Below are 16,419 nucleotides of genomic sequence, written 5' to 3'. Positions count from 1 at the left end.
AAACGTAGTTTGAATTTGTACTCATGACAATCGCTTATGATAAAATAAATGCTAGTCAGATTTGCTTTCACTATAAATGTTAAACATATTAATATTTAGTTTATAGCTATTTAATTTATATGCAACTTGCAGTTGACTTAATTAATAAAGTCTACGTACTGAAGAGTACGTAGAGAGACTACCGGTACCGACAAGCAAGCAATACATACATAATTCAATGCCATATAGCTCGAAGTAGGTAATATTCCCGAGTGACGAAGACAATGGTTGGAATAACTGTAACCAGATGTCAGCCAGGCAATTTCCTCTTATGTGTTGAGGCTCGTTTTATGGTTTGTTATGACTGCACACCATCCGTGACACGACACCGTTACTCGACTCTTGCTAAATGACAGAGAACGCAAGGAATGCGGATGTCAAATATGACGTTTTATTGATCATCCGAAGATGGGAAGGGCTCATTTGGATAAGTATGCTTTGGTTTATTTTATTTTTTTTATTTCACGCTGTTTTATTTAGGTACACTGCACATAGAATGTTAGGCAGAAAAAACCTCGGTGCCTAGTGCTAAGGCATTTCGTACCCATTAAGACACTTCCATTCTTCACTTTCCGCCAAACTCTGGAGGCATTGCTTGTTTGCCTCGTTACCGGAGCTAGGAAATGAGAATATTAAATTCCTCGAGTGAGGATCGAACTCCCAACCTATCTTGTATACATGTATAGTTGTACGCTTGTGCCCCTGCGCCACGACTGGAAACACCTGTTCTAGAAATATTCGAATGTTTTTTTAAAGCGTTTGTATTGTAGAATGCTATTTATAATGACACTGTATGCGATGATGAAGCAGGATAGTGAAGACCTCGTTTTCCATTTATGTGCAGGTTTATCGATATTCGTTTGATGTGGCATCATGATCGACCCAATAGGCATTCCTATTGAGCGTAATTCAGATGCTAATCTTGCCAAAGCCGTCACATTAAATAAATATAACACATTTGTAAGGGTTTTGGTCCGTGCGTGCAAAATGCATCTAATTGCATAATAAGTCAATAAACGTTTTAACTCATTCACCTGTTTTCATGCACAATATATACGGAATGCGAAGTTATTTAACAAATAGCGTACTCTTAATTATTATCTTTTGTCTGTTAAAATAGTTCACAGGACCGTAACGAGCCCTGTTTTGTTTTGGAAACAGTAGAATATAAAATATTTTAACCCCAATATAACTTTTAAAACATTTTTATTTTGTGTAGGTACTGTGTTACTTTTATTAATGATTAAGTTTACGTAAGAGAAGAGCAGACAATTTTATAATATAAAGAAAACAACCTCTCTATTCTTTTATAAGCAGCATATATACTTTTAAGTGTCACCTATAGGTTTTCTAGTAATAGAATTTAATTTAGAATATAACAATAGTCTCCCAAAGTGTTTAAAAACTAATTGTAAATATTTACAAAGAAATGATTTAGAAGCACTTAAATAACAAAGCAAATCCTTGTCATGTTAAGTGAATCTAAAGTTTACCTTAATATATTCTAGTTTAGTATTACAAATTCAATACGGTTCCGTGAGTCAGCAACTTGTGAGCTAAATAGCAAATCTGAACAACGTTATACTAACGTTTAGCCTAAAAGCAAATACAAGCCAACTGTAATAGACATATTAGATTTGCAAAGCTCTTATATATTAAATATTTGTTTAGAGCAGCTTTGTGAGGTATTTTATTTTATGTGAACATAATTATATGTACCAACACATTTTTAATAGCTTATGTTTATACAAAACCTAAAAGGAAACGGTTTCAGAATATTAATAATGTCAACAGTATTAATACCTTTAAATAAAATTCTCCTTAAATGCGTTATTCGTCAATTGAAAAGAACAATCTTTATTTCGCAAACTATGCTTTTAAACTTTAACACAGAATCTTGGAATAAACAAACGGATCTTAATATATCAGGGAAGTGAAATAAAGAAATTTACATAAAGACGGTCTTTTCTCAAACAATTTCGTTATCGGCGGTTCCGGAGCTCGACGGCGATAACATCGCGTTAACTCGCCTCGGCAAATCGTTTCCTACACATAGAAAGCTGTATTTACAAATACCCAACGCGCTTACCCTCGTATAAAAGACTTGTTTACATTTTACCACTGATAGGTCAATCTCATGATAAGGTTGTCGTGCTAGTACAAACTTGCCTTAACAAAGTATAAAATTCAGATCTTATCGGCTTAACGAATTACCCTACCGTATTACAATAATATTATTTTATAAAACGTGAGGTGGCGCCGTCGAGTCCTCATCGTGGCGTAAATGTCGCATTTCTAATGATTGTGATAGTTTTACGTGCAAATTTTACTTGAAGGAATATTTGTTGGGTTGGTCTTTTCTTTGGAGTTACCTGACAACACTCACGCAACGTTATGCTTACCGAGATAGTAGTAAATAGTACATAATTTTACCAATATGATTTCGATTGCAGCCACAAGTCGTAACTAGCTTTGAAATTCCCAGCCCTGATCAAACCTTGCCAAACTTGAAGTCAAGGTAATATTTCAGAGGTTGGCTTTAAGTTGCGAACTAAAGTCTTGACGCCAGTGTTTGCCACTGATCTAGGCAAAGTCAACGACTAACTTTAGCAATTAAATACACTTACGAGTTTCATGCAATCCATATATGTATTTTAATTATTGTATTTTTTAATTCAGTGTAATATAAATGGAATAGAAGATTTATGAAAGAAAAGCTGTAAGAGAGGTAGGGGGACTTTTCTCGGTTGCCGCAGAGACCGTAGAGCTTAACACTCCATTCTCTCTGGCGACCCCGCTAGTAATACAGCGTGAAGCTAATTAAGTAAATAGAATATCTTGTTTGGCTTAGTATGATTTAATAAGTACATCTTTAGTGTGTAAGTATTGTCGATATTGACCTTGTATTTCTCTTAGGATGCTATTATCAGATATATTATGTACCTACAAAGAACATTAATTTAATTTATTCAAATCAATTAATGCCACACGTAATGATGGGACTACTTTAGTATTCAATAACAAGTGTATAGTAATTACTATATATTAATAATAAATGATTAATAATATAATAGATGAAATAAATTCTATGTGTTTTTTATAGGTATATTAGGATACTGTAACCCAAAAGGAAAAAAATAGGACTCTTATAGGATCACTTTGTTGTCCGTCTGTCAAGACCAATTATCTCGAGATCGAGTGGATGTATTTTAAATGATTTTGTATGAAATTCGTTAGGTATTCAAAACCTATGGGATACTTTCCGTGGCCCTACTAAATAAAGGAAAAATATATTAAAAGTAAAAATTAATAGATATTTCATAGATACTTTTTAAATATGACATTTCTATCTAATGGTAGTAAGTTAAGAGCTGTACTGTAATTTATAATTTGTAGGTTTATGTCTTTTCTTCGGGATATTAAAACAGGGGCAATTAATTTAATTCATATAATTTAGAAAAATGTGTATCCCTAATATCTATAAAAAATACAAACTTGTAATTACTGTAGGAGTAATGAACGACGTCACTAAATCATTTCTTAATAGCCTTTATGCATTTTCTCATCCGAGGCGAAATATGATGTCGGCTTCTTTATACGTGCGTTCACTGGATAACGGATCATAAACAGTGGCATTCGAAGGTAAGCGTTAAGGTTGGTTGTTCCCTTTTTATCACTTCTTTTACGAGCCCTCGGGGCGCCCGACGTCTGCACTCTACATTATTTCTTCTTGAACAGGATTAATTATACCACTTCCTATAAGAAGTATATTTATAAATGTAGATTAATTAATTTTACTTTAGAATAGATGGAAAATATAAATACTTTATACTTATTAGAAAAACTTACACGGTTAAATTTAACTTTGCCAATTGCTTTTTAAAATCAAATATTTGAGATTGAAATGATGACGTAGATTAAAGGCAATCAATCAATCAGCAGACAAATAAATTCTCAAGAAGCGTGTTTAAAGTTGAAAAAATTGGACCTTGATTATAACCTTCATATATATTTCAAATGATTGATATATAAAATGGATTTAGCAACACAATAGAATGGAATCGTGGCTTATTATTAGCGATGGATTACCATCTTCTCCCTGTTTTCCATGACGTGAGCAGAGACCAATCTACACTCCTGACTTCCTTACTTTTCATATAATGAAATAATATAATTATATTAAAAACGTAAACATCAAATGCTACACATGTCTCCTTATTTTCAAAATATTACGAATCTTAACCGAACTTCACTTTGCCTTTAAGTAACAAACGGAAACAAATTATTGTCTCAAGTGGAAATCGAATTCACAACCGTTGCGTCGTACTTTCAATTGGACATCCCACCACGACCTCCCCCTGATAAATGAAACAAAAACATAAACATTTCCATCAACAGAAATAACATCCAGAAATCGCATATATAGTTAAAAGCACAATAGAAATAACCTTTATTAAGCGATATCCGTTGTCCAACAAACGCAATAACATATTTGTACTAACTGTGTATCCATCCGTGTATACTATAATTAGCATGCTATTAAACCGCATAGCTGTGATTTGATTAATGACAGCCGGTCGGGTGCCAGCTCCGTGCCAGCTGATGCGTCGTTTTTTACCCATATGGTGACATGTCACACTAATCGCGTATGATAGCGGAATGAGATGGATTTAAGTACTTTCTCAGATATTTTGTTTTGTTGCTCTTGTAAATTAATTGATTTTGTTAATATATTTTCGGATTTGGCACTTGCTCGTAATAGTTATTAATGTAAATAATATTAAAGTAATCTATAAAGTACTATCGAGTTTTTAATTTTACAAGAAAAGCTGTTTTATATAAATAGTGCCATTTTAAGCGAGGTTGAGTTCCACCACTCAACACGCAATGCCTCAATAATTCGGCGGAAAGTGAGGAACCGAGTGTCTTAACATTATATTAGCTTTGCGTAGCCTATTATATGCGGGATACATCGTGAAGCTGAAAAAGAAATGCTTAAAGAACATCGTAAAATATAGGTACGTAATATAACGTCTCTTAGCTTATTCAATCCCTTAATAGCACTGTTGGTAACACTGTATCGCTCCGTTATGAATAAACTGAGTATAATATTGTAAAAAGATGAAGCGAAAAACAGATCATATCTGTACAAGATTTTAGCACAGTACCTGATGTAGTTATTTATTTATAAGGTCCACCAACAGAATATACACAGTACATGAATATAAAATAATAATTTTAAAAAAAAGTACATTGCAACGTGTTATTCCCTTTACAGGTAGACACAACATGCACCAATAGTATACCTTTTGCTTACATTTTTGTTAATATCTTTAAAATTACTTTAATTTATCAAACTTATGTAAAAAATAAATCACTATGTTATTTCTACGGTAAACCTTAATATTTTTATAGAGAAAAGACAGATAGGACCTAGTGAAATATCACTCTTATCTCACAAAAAATATTGACTTTGAGTAGAATAACTGGCAGGGAAACCATTTTTAGGGTTCCGTAGCTTAAAAGGTAAAAACAGAATCCTTATAGGATCACTGGTGAATATGTAAATATTGCTCACATTTATATTATGAATTGAACATGTGATTTAAATGATCAAATTCTAATAGAACACTTAGTACTATTAACGTTTCTATTTTAAGGAGTAACGGTAATGACGTCACAAGTCACGCACTGGTCTATTTGTAATCCCAATATTGATACAAGGAGCTGTTTGTGTAAGTTGGCTTTGGTGTACCCTGTTTATATTGATGTGACTATCTGCAAACATTGCACTGACATCTGGAACTTTGGACCTCGTAAATACTCTACAGCTGCACGATTGCATTTGTTAATAAAATATATCTATGCTAATATTATATATTTGGAAACTTGCTTGGTTGAAGTCGTTCGATTTCAAAAAATATTTTTATATTGGATAGTCCAAGGAAGGAAGATATAGAGGGAGGCTATAAACTTTATTTCCTGTACCTGTTTGTGTCGTATGCAACTCTAAGGTGTTACTGCTGCAGATACGAGCTGGTTTGGTCATATATTTATTTGTTTATATTCTATGAATTTCAATATGGGCCTAACATTTCAGTAAGTGAATATTTAAATTACCAATCAATTTCTTCGCTCGGGTGTCGAGGCAAAAGTGCGGCGTTGAGTTCCACCACTGAACATGCAATGTCTCTAGAGACAATAATAATTCTAAAATTTGGCTGAAAGTGGGGAACGGAAACACTAGGTTTACAGCGTGAAGCTGATGTTTTAACTATTCGATGATCCGTATCTTTCTCTACTTTGGCTACATTTAAATTAATTAAGAAGTTGACGTTTGAGCACACTACCATCGCATCGGTTTCAATTATGTTACAATATGTCAACTGCGCAGAATTAAAATACTCCTTCAGTTACTTATTTAATGCTTTTTTGATATATGTATAGTAATTAAAATAGGTTAATGATATGATATGAATAATAACAAATTCCATCCCAACTCCGCTGTAAAGATGTAGTAACGAGAGATGTTAACCGCAATTGAAAAATATGCATAGTATCGTTTAAACATGATTTGTTTACTTGTCTAACATTAATATTATTAAATAATATATTTTAGTTTAAGTTTTTAAGAAATTGGACTCTCCATTGAAATTATAAGAGATGCTTATAATTTTTCTTTATTTTTTACAGGTAATCAACTGTAGCTAGGCGGACACAAAACTTTTTATTTTTCAACATTTTACATGGTAAGCACTTTGAACTTACTTTTTTTTATATAGAAGAGGCAGAGGGAACTTAGTGTGAAGACATTTTGTTTCCCACTACCCGTCCAATTTATGAAAACATTGCGTTTTTTTAGCTTCACACTGTATCTATATATCGCACAAAGCAGGGGGAACTAGTGTTAAGACACTCCGCTCCACACTTTCTGCCGAGCTCTGGAGGCATAGCGTTTTGAGTGGCGTAACTAAACGCCGCGCTATGCGTCGTTACCAGAGCAAAGAATCGTGGATAATAAATATTTCATTTCCCGGTATGGGAATCGAACCTACAACCTATTGCGGTTACAGTCGCACTCTTGCGTCCCTGCGCCATCACTTGTAACCAAAAAATCAAATGAGTTAATGCATTCTCCCGAGCGGGAATTGAACGTATAACCATCGTATTCACATTCAGACACTGTGATTCAGAGGCACAATGCCTTGTTGTTACATTTATTAATTCGTTTTTGACATTTAGAAACATCGATGGAATCCCATACTTATATATCTTATTCTATAATAATCCCATACTTATATATCTTATTCTATTATATTTCAATATACATATATACGTCTTATTTTAAATTTTTTTTTTTATTAAATCATAAAGTGAAGGTGACATTTTTCAAGACAAATGTTAATTATTTCTTTCAATATATATAAATTTGGCTTAATTAATTATTCGTCTCTATTCTCATTTTAATAATTTCATTTTGAATGTGTAATAAATTCTATTGTCGTAGGCTTATTACCATTATCTTTGAATAAATTAAAATGAACACGCGTGACTGATTTTATATAAAGAGATTTTTTTCACGCCTTCCACAAAATAAGAATGATTGATAATTCTAGAAACTTTATAATATTTGTTATTTTATGAAAAAAACCATTTACCACATCCTCGGTCTGACGAAAATCATATTAAAATTAAAATACTTCAATAAAGCACGAAATAATGGCGAAATGAGGTGATAGTTGCAAGGAGGTTTTACAGTCTATTTATGTTGAAACACTGGAGATAAATTTTATAGCTTTTAAATAGCTATATATTGATGGAATTTAGCTGTAGTTTTTATTTTATAGTTCAATAAAATACGATCTATAAAAAGGAAATTGGGTACTTTATTATGTATAGGCAAAATATTTATGATGGAGAACAAAGAGCGACCCAAAGGTGCATTATTTTTTTTTAATGATACCGCCTAGCGCTGTGCTACGGTAATTAGATTCTTTAAGACGTTCCTGGGTTAAAAGAATTGAATTAATAATGTGAAGCAATTGACAAGTGCTAATATTTCATGCATAATAATTAATTACGTCGCTAACTTTCCCGTTATATAATTCACTTAAGCAACAACATTGATGGGCAAACTTGGCAAAGTCGATTCAGAGGCATCGAAGGTTCGTTATTTTTATTTTACCGGCGACACAAATTGAGGTCTTTTTATAAGAATATTCCTGTTACTTGGTTTAACAAACTTTCAAAGTGCCTTTATTGAATTTTCTCAAGTTTTGATAGGTTCTCTGTCGATTTCTCCATTGTTGCTTTTTGTTGAAAAGTTAGTTGCCCTAGTAATTTTGGTAGCAAACATTGTGTGTTTTTTAAAAATGTAAATAAGTTAATATATAATTGCAAATAAAATTTACATAGAATGTCTCTTTCACAACTTTTTAATATACCTAGAAAAATTTCAAAAACCTTACACTTAGAGACCGTCGTGGACCAGTGAGACAAGTTCGGCCTGTAAATGCGACGGATGTGGTTGCGTTCCCCATTCGGGGAAATGGCGATATTTAAATTATTTTTATTTCCCCGCTTTGCAAACTAATTATGGCGTTGAGATCCTCTACTCATCACGTAATGAATATCTCGGAAAGTAGGGTACGGAATGTCTGAACACTAGGCTCCTTCTGCCTACCCTGCGGGAGAAAGCGTAAAGCTACTCTAGTTATGTAAGTACATTTCATAAAAAAAATAAAGCAGCTCCTCTTTTCTCAACAATGTAATTTTAAAAATCCTATTATATTTTATTTGTCGTTAGATTCTCGTTAGGAAAATTGAATGAAATAGCATGTCCTTTACGCGTAAGTAAGAGTCCAGTCCGCTTGTTTTCCTTTATTTTTCTTCTATTATATTGTCGCATTTTATTTCTTACTTCCAAGTAACCCAATAGGGAAAAGGTGAAACGATTTGACTTATTCAACTTGTTTTGTTGATATAATTATAAAATAAATAAATAAAAAAAAACCTTAAGGCTCATGCTTAAAAATATAAAAATAAAATACAGATATTGTTTTTATTTGACCAAAAGATGCGTAGATCCCATATAAAAATATGTAAAATTGAAATTAACTCGTCTCATATAAATGAGGTATCCAGGAATCCTCCAAAACTATGTTCACGCATACAGTAACATTTGTGAATGATAAATTGGTTAAAGCTTCGAAGTTTGTCGCCAACGTGTAATTAAATGCTCACGGCTTAACAACCGTTTATTTAAACTTTACTAGCTACTCCTAACTTGCTTGTCATATATACTTAAGTGACAAGATAAACGACACGCGTCTTAGTGTAGTCTTATACACTTGAATAAGTATAATATTACATTTATACAAAAATATTATATATTTAGAAAATTTAATATAAGTGCTTAGAAGCATAAATAGATCTGAATTATTGTATATTTCCAACAATATCACATACATGTATACCTACACATACATTTCATACTAATAAATTCCTTTTTGCAGTCAGTTAATAACAGTTAGTTTATACCTGAGAGTTTGCCATGTACTTACATAGTCACTACGTAAATGTTTCGCAAGTTACTAGTTCGCTTAATAGGATTTAATAAAAGAGCATAATTAATCAAATTTAAAATCTTACTTCCTCTCTTGGCCATAAGGAATAGCTAATAACTAAAGTCATATTAAATTTTTAATCAATTTATCACACTTCTCCTGCTCTTCAGGCCGTCGTGGCTCAGGAGCACAAGCGTGCCACTGTAAACGGGATGGTTGTGAGTTCGACTCCCACTGGGGACAATAAAATATTTGATAAATATGCATGCTGTATCCCGTACATAGGTAATATAGTCAGAGGAAACCTGGGAATCTCGTAATAACTCAGTTCCCGTAAAGACACGACAGACATTCTCGGGGTAATGCGTGTTAAGAGGCGAAACTCAACGCCGCGTTTTGATTCGTAGTATAGTTATAGTAACATTGATGAAGTAAGCCATACAGATACCTCAGCTCAAATATATTTGCAAGCGAAGCACGTACATAGCTTTACAGGAAACTCCTGCCACTAACCAAATGTCTACCGTTTCGGAAATCGGTGAGTAAGGATGACTGTCAATCGGATATACGGAACATGTACGTACTACAGGAGAACAGTAAAAGCATTCCTGCTAGCCAGTTCTTCAAATAATTAAGAAAACATGTCTATTCCTTTTCCAATAATAAGTTGAGCTGAGTTGATTGTAGATTCAGAGTAGTTACTTTAGTTTTTAATTATTATTTATTATAAGTTTAAATTCCCAGAGCCCGATTCGCACTTGACCAGTTTTTTTATATTATTGTATTTTCATCGGTTCTTGATGAGTATGTAAAATTTTTTAAAAATTAATCCGACGTTTCAAAATTCGGTCCAAATTACGTTCAAAGTTAACGAATGGCGTCCCAATATTCATATATACGGTGTTGTAGGTTCGATTTTCAATAAGGAGAATTAATTATTTTTCTTCCCCGCTCTGGCAGACAAATCTGCCAGAGCTTCTGCGCTTCGTTGACTTCTGCCACTCAGTGTGTTTCAAGTTCGGGATGAATGCGAAGAAGTCCTAACACTAGGTTCTCTCTCACAAAAATCGGGTTTAAATCAAATATCTTATTATTAATAATAATATATTATATAAGCTTTTGCTCATAATGTGATGTTATATTTAAGGTTATTTATTTGCTTTCAATATTTTATTGTTCTTCCTTTTCCTATTCTGTAGGTACATAATGATATTATCCGAGAAATAATTATAAGAAGATATTTTTCGTAATAAATGTATTAATAATAATGATAAATGAAAGTAATACCTAAATTAATAATTTAGTAGTACGTAGGTATATTAAGTCGTCGTGGCGCAGGGGAACAAAGGTGCGACTGTAAACGCGACGGTTCTAAGTTGGATTCCCACTCGTGAAGAAGATATCAAATATATTAATGTCCTCGCTCTGGTAATGAGGCAAAGTGCGGCGTAGAGTGCCGCCACCCATCACACAATGCCTCTATCAGGTGAAAAGTGGGGAACGGAAGGAACGGAATGAGAATGCAATGTCTTAACACGAATTTCCCTCTCACTACCCTGCTATGTGCGGGATAAAGCATGTATCTAAAAAAAGAAAAAAGTATATTGAAACATAAATAGTTTCTTAAAAATGTTCATGCGAATAAATAACATTTGAGATGTTTTTCTAGGAAAAGTATTTGGGCAGCTGTTTGCATGGAGTTCAACTCTGTTGGACTCGAATTTTTAATTAAGGGAACAATTTTTAAAAGTCGTGATTGCGCGGGTCCAACAAAAACTTTACCCTCTTTTTTCCCGCAGATTAAGGTCGACGTCACATGGCGATATTAGAGAAAACGCGTACTATTTTTGGTTTATTTTAACGTATTTTTCAGTAGGTATACTCGAAGTTTTTCGTTCCCAAATATATATATTGCTATTGTTGAAGCCATAGCGTAGTAGCTCAGCGTGAGGCTGTTAACGTAACTTGTAACTTTGTGGGTTGCGGCGTTAAGTTCCGTTACGAAAATTGGGCTGTATATAGAGAATGAAAATTTTATCATTTGGTTTCCTCTGCCTGCCCATATGCGCGATTGAGCGAAAGCTAAGATAAAGTACAAAAAAAATTAAAAACAGGTTAATAAATCAATTGAAACTCAAAATATTAGATTTAAAAAGTAAGTTATGGTTAAAGTATCAAATCCGCTTCACGCTGTATTCCGCAGAAGTAACAAATATTATATTTCAATTTAAAATAAATGTTTCACTTTTAAAGTGAAAAAAGCTCCTACGTTGTCTTCATAAAAGGTGCCTTAGGCTTTTATCGCTTGCTAAAGGGAAAATACTTACAACAAATATACTTTAACAACCGTTAGAGGGACGTACTGTTAAAGTTTTAAGTACACTCGAGCTTATACTATATTTATATTTGTTTTATATCCTTAGATAACATGCAATGATTTTATGCAATGATTCCTTTTAAAAGGACATTAACAAAAAAAACTAAAGTTTTTTTCTGAGACGATTGTGTAGTTTGAGTGAAAGTTGAGGTAAAAATTTGCATAAATCTTAATTTAATCCCTGGATTAATATTTACTTACTAATATTTTTTTAACGTAGTGAGACTTAATAACACGCCTGTCTAAGTTCCGGGTTTGATTTCCGCTAGGTCCAAAATTTGTAACGTTCCTAATATTTCTGATTCTCCTATAATTCTGACCGACAATATTGTAATATGCATTTTGCTGTCTATTGGAGAGTGAATGTCATGAAAATCGTTAAATCTAGATGTGTGAGTACAGCCGTATCCATCCATCCATTTTGCGTAGCCTCGGACCAGGTGACCTGTCGATGACCAAGCCGAGCTATAGCTTGCTGCATTTTTAAATAGAATGTACAGCGTCCAAACAAGAGGTAACTTTTCAGTATGTTGATAAAACATCTAACATTCTTTAAATATTCTCTTTTTTATTTGAAGTTTTGAACTTTAGTTAGTAGTAATAGTTATTAGTTTATTTAGTTAATAACAAAACCTGCTCCGCTTGATGGGGCAGAAGTGTAAAGGTAAAAAATCCGGTTAAGTGCGAGTCGGACTCGTCCACCGAGGCTTCCGTACAAATTTCACCAAGTGGGGAACGGAGTGTCTTAACACAAGGTTCCTTCCAGGCCCCTTGCTGACGCATACGGAATCCAGCGCGAATATACATTTTTAAATATAATTGTATCGTGTAATACCTGCCTTCAACTGAACCCCTAGTCATAAGATTGACAATTTGAATGGCGAACTTTTCCATTTAACTTTCGGATAGCAAACTTTACGACATTCTTTCAGACAGCTTGCATTGTCAGGATTCCATGTTACAAATGAAATTTACATAATAATTTTCCGTCTAAAATGAAAATTTATAAGTGCGTAGGAATTTGTACATAGAAGGTACTACTGGTATTTAAGAAATTATCCGATTATAGGTTAAACATATAGGTAGGTATTTTGGTAAGGTATTATAGGTATTTGGCCGTGACCAGTCATGGTGCATTGGTATAACCGTACAACTCGCTCTAGTAATGAGACTAAGCGCTGCGTTGAGTTCCGCCATTCAACACGCAATGTTCCCCGAATTCAGCGGAAAGTGGGAAAGGGGAGAGTTTTAATGGCAATGGAGTATACACTGGGTGGCTGGCTGGCTTAACACTGGGTTCCTAGGTACCATTTGCTACCCTAGCGTAGAGCTTAAAAAACATAATAGATATTATTTAAATATTACACGTTAATAAGGAATCTACTATTTTACTATTATAAAATATAATACACAAAATGTAAATAAAAAAGTAGACTGCAGTATGATGGTAGAATACGTATGTATTTAACTTTCCTGAACAAAGTGGAGCACAACAACTTGATTTGAGTTAGTCGTAGATTTGTTAGCAGACGACCTGTCTTTGCCAGCCTTGAAACTAATGTATGAATGTTAGTGTTATTTACGATTTCGCTAAACAAAATTGAAACTAGAAATTATTTAAAGTGGGAACAATCTTACAGGAACTAAACAATGCTCTCTACATTTCTTGATTATTCAATATTGCGAGAACGTAGTATTTTTTAACTTCACGCTGTAGGGGAGAGCGGGGCTAAAAGTTACCGAGGTAAGTTGTTCCGATGGAAATAATTTCGCGAGGAAAAGTGATAGGAACATTTAGTAAACATATAGTGAAATGCAATGTGATAGCGCACCCATGGCCAGCATATTGAACAATCCAGTGGCACCCGAAACCAATGGAATAGCACACGGGTGTCGTTGATGCACGATTGTAAATATTTTCGCATTTGATATTTTTGGTCTGTCTCAGAAATTTTAACGATTAGCCTCGAGTATTTTAGTGTTTCTTTTACATATATTATCTACTATTTCGGAACACTATTTGTAAATTATTTGTGTTTTTCCTAATCTTATTTATATTAATTTTTTTTTCAACACGTGTTTTTGGGGCTAGATGTTCCCTTTTTTTGGGGCATGTTGTGACCTCGGAAAACTTTCGCTAATTCATTTGTACCCATAATGGGATGTAAATATTGTAATTTTTCATGCTAAAAAGTATTGTAATTTAGTAACACGCGGACTTATGCTCGAAAATCAACTCAAGGTTATGTGTCATATGAGTTGATGCAAAAAGCAGCGGAGGTAGTTTTGAAAGATTGCAAGAATAAGATAAAAACTATTACCAAAGGATTACATATACATATTGAGCGCGAAAAGATAAAGCTATAAAATCTTTGTTTATTATTATGGTTTAACAAAATCAAAATAAGTTTTATTTTATATAAAATTATCTTTTACTTTTTAGTTCGTTGTTTTTCGGTTCAGTTTTTTTTGTTCAAAATTAATTCTTTTTACGATTTTAAGTGATAAGTAACCTTAAAAGGATACTTTTTAAATGAGTGTTGGTTGTGGTGGTAGTGGTTGTTGACGAGTGGCATCTGTTGTAATATGTAAAACTTGACTCAATTAGGTATTATTTTTGTGGAAACTAACATTTTAGTATATTGACAAGAAAATACATAAAAAAATATTCGGGCGAATTGGGAACCTCTCCCTTTTTTGAAGTCGGTTGAAAATGAAAACATATTTTTTGAGGTTGGTTGAAAAGAAATGCAACGATGGGGAATCTTACTTCTGACAATAATTTTAACAAAGTTTAACCTTGTAACTATTCCAGTATAATTAAAATTTACCAAAATAAAAACAAATTGTCTCAATTTTGACTAAATTTTATATTGGGAACCTAACCCAATTTTCATCAAACTATCCTTGAAGTGTATCCTTTTAAATAAGAAAAAAATCATTGGAATCGGTTTGCATGATATTGAGTTATTCGTCATTTTGTCGCACACATACCAATATAAATTTAATACTTATGTGATTTTCTCATAGATACCATTGTCAAAAATATAATTAAAAAAAATTGGTTCTCACATGGGAAGTACTACCTTTCAAATAAAAAAAATCATCAAAATCGGATCACCTAATCAAAAGTTATGAAGTAACATACTTACATAAAAAAAACAGTCAAATTGATAATCTCCTTTTCTTACAGAAGTCGGTTAAAAAAGATTTGCTTTTGCGCCTGGTGATTATTATGATACTGTTGATTATTCCTTAAATAAACAGGCTTTGTTCGATTATTTATTGTTTTTTATTGTGCAAATAATGGCTTTAAAAAATATGGTAACAATTTACCCCGGTCTGTTAACAACTTGCCCCAAATCGGGGTAAGTTGTTACTTTCCGACTTCATTTACAAAAAAATTCATAATAAAAAAGTCTTACAAAGAATACCCCAAATTACTGTTTTAATTGCAAGTCTAGATATGTAAGTTCAATTTGATTATATTGTATAAATACTGAAATCAAGTATTCGTAGCAATATTTGAGGTTAAAAAAAAATCGGAACTTTTGGCCCCGCTCTCCCCTATCCTGCACGTAGCAGGCTAGGCATAGGGGACATGGGAACTTAGTGTTAAGCCACTCCATTCCCATTAAGACACTTCCTTTTTCCATTTTCTGCCAAAATTCTGAAGGCATTGCGTGTTGAGTGGCAAAATTCAATGCCGCGTTTGCCTCGGTACCAGAACGAAGAAATGAAAATATACGCGAGAGCGCACAGATATATCTTTGTAATAAGGATTTGAACCTACGATCATGTAAAAAAAGACTTAGAAGAACGAACATATATATACATAGGCTAGGTAAATATTTTAAGTGTTTAGTTTATGAACAGAAATGGTGACGAATATCAATCAATATTTTAGTAGCATCACTATCATAATGATGATGCTATTAATCTTTAAGAATATTTTTTCATGAGAGGTTCACACTCTGGTTATAAATATAATCCGAAGATTTATAACTAAAAAAAGTGTAATCTCATATAAAACTTATGAGTACATCGCAATACCGAGATAATAATCTAGATGTTATTAATAAGACGCGACGTGGGATTTATCACGGCCGCATTGTATGGAACTGGTATGCCCGGATTCATAGCGCTCTTTAAATGACGTTGGTGTATTGCATACAATCCCGCTAAAATACTATTATGTTTAAATGAAAACTCGCCTTGAAGAGGATTGTTTAATGTAGGGCTATTTTAATTAAATGACAAAATGTGAATATAATATTTAATTTAATTGTATGGAATTAAATGATTAGGTACTTATTACACAATTAATGATAAATGTTGAAGATGAAGTATTTCGTGTTAGTTTAAACTTAAGTACTACTTACAAAATTATTTTTTAATCGCTTATTTCTTATGTTTTAAAATATACATATATAGATA

The 16,419-nt window shown here is 32.9% G+C and overlaps 1 protein-coding gene across 7 annotated transcripts in view; it reads left to right on the top strand.

Moving 5' to 3' along the window:
- The window catches only part of heph (polypyrimidine tract-binding protein 1 heph), a 316,994-nt gene that overhangs the window by 57,881 nt on the left and 242,694 nt on the right, over window positions 1–16,419 (top strand). For 2 of the 7 annotated variants that reach the window (XM_085196822.1, XM_085196829.1), the window contains exon 2: window positions 6,733–6,788. The exons of the other annotated variants lie outside the window; for them this stretch is intronic. In XM_085196822.1, the coding sequence (XP_085052948.1) occupies window positions 6,786–6,788 (3 nt within the window). In that variant the 5' untranslated portion in view covers window positions 6,733–6,785. The remainder of the gene's footprint in view (window positions 1–6,732; window positions 6,789–16,419) is intronic. 7 annotated transcript variants of the gene reach the window in all.

This window comes from Heliconius melpomene, chromosome 13 (genome assembly GCF_056956725.1).
Source record: "Heliconius melpomene rosina isolate 202511_hmr_F chromosome 13, ASM5695672v1, whole genome shotgun sequence".
In the NCBI taxonomy this organism is placed as follows: domain Eukaryota; kingdom Metazoa; phylum Arthropoda; class Insecta; order Lepidoptera; family Nymphalidae; genus Heliconius; species Heliconius melpomene.
This window is presented reverse-complemented; position numbering and strand designations above follow the sequence as displayed.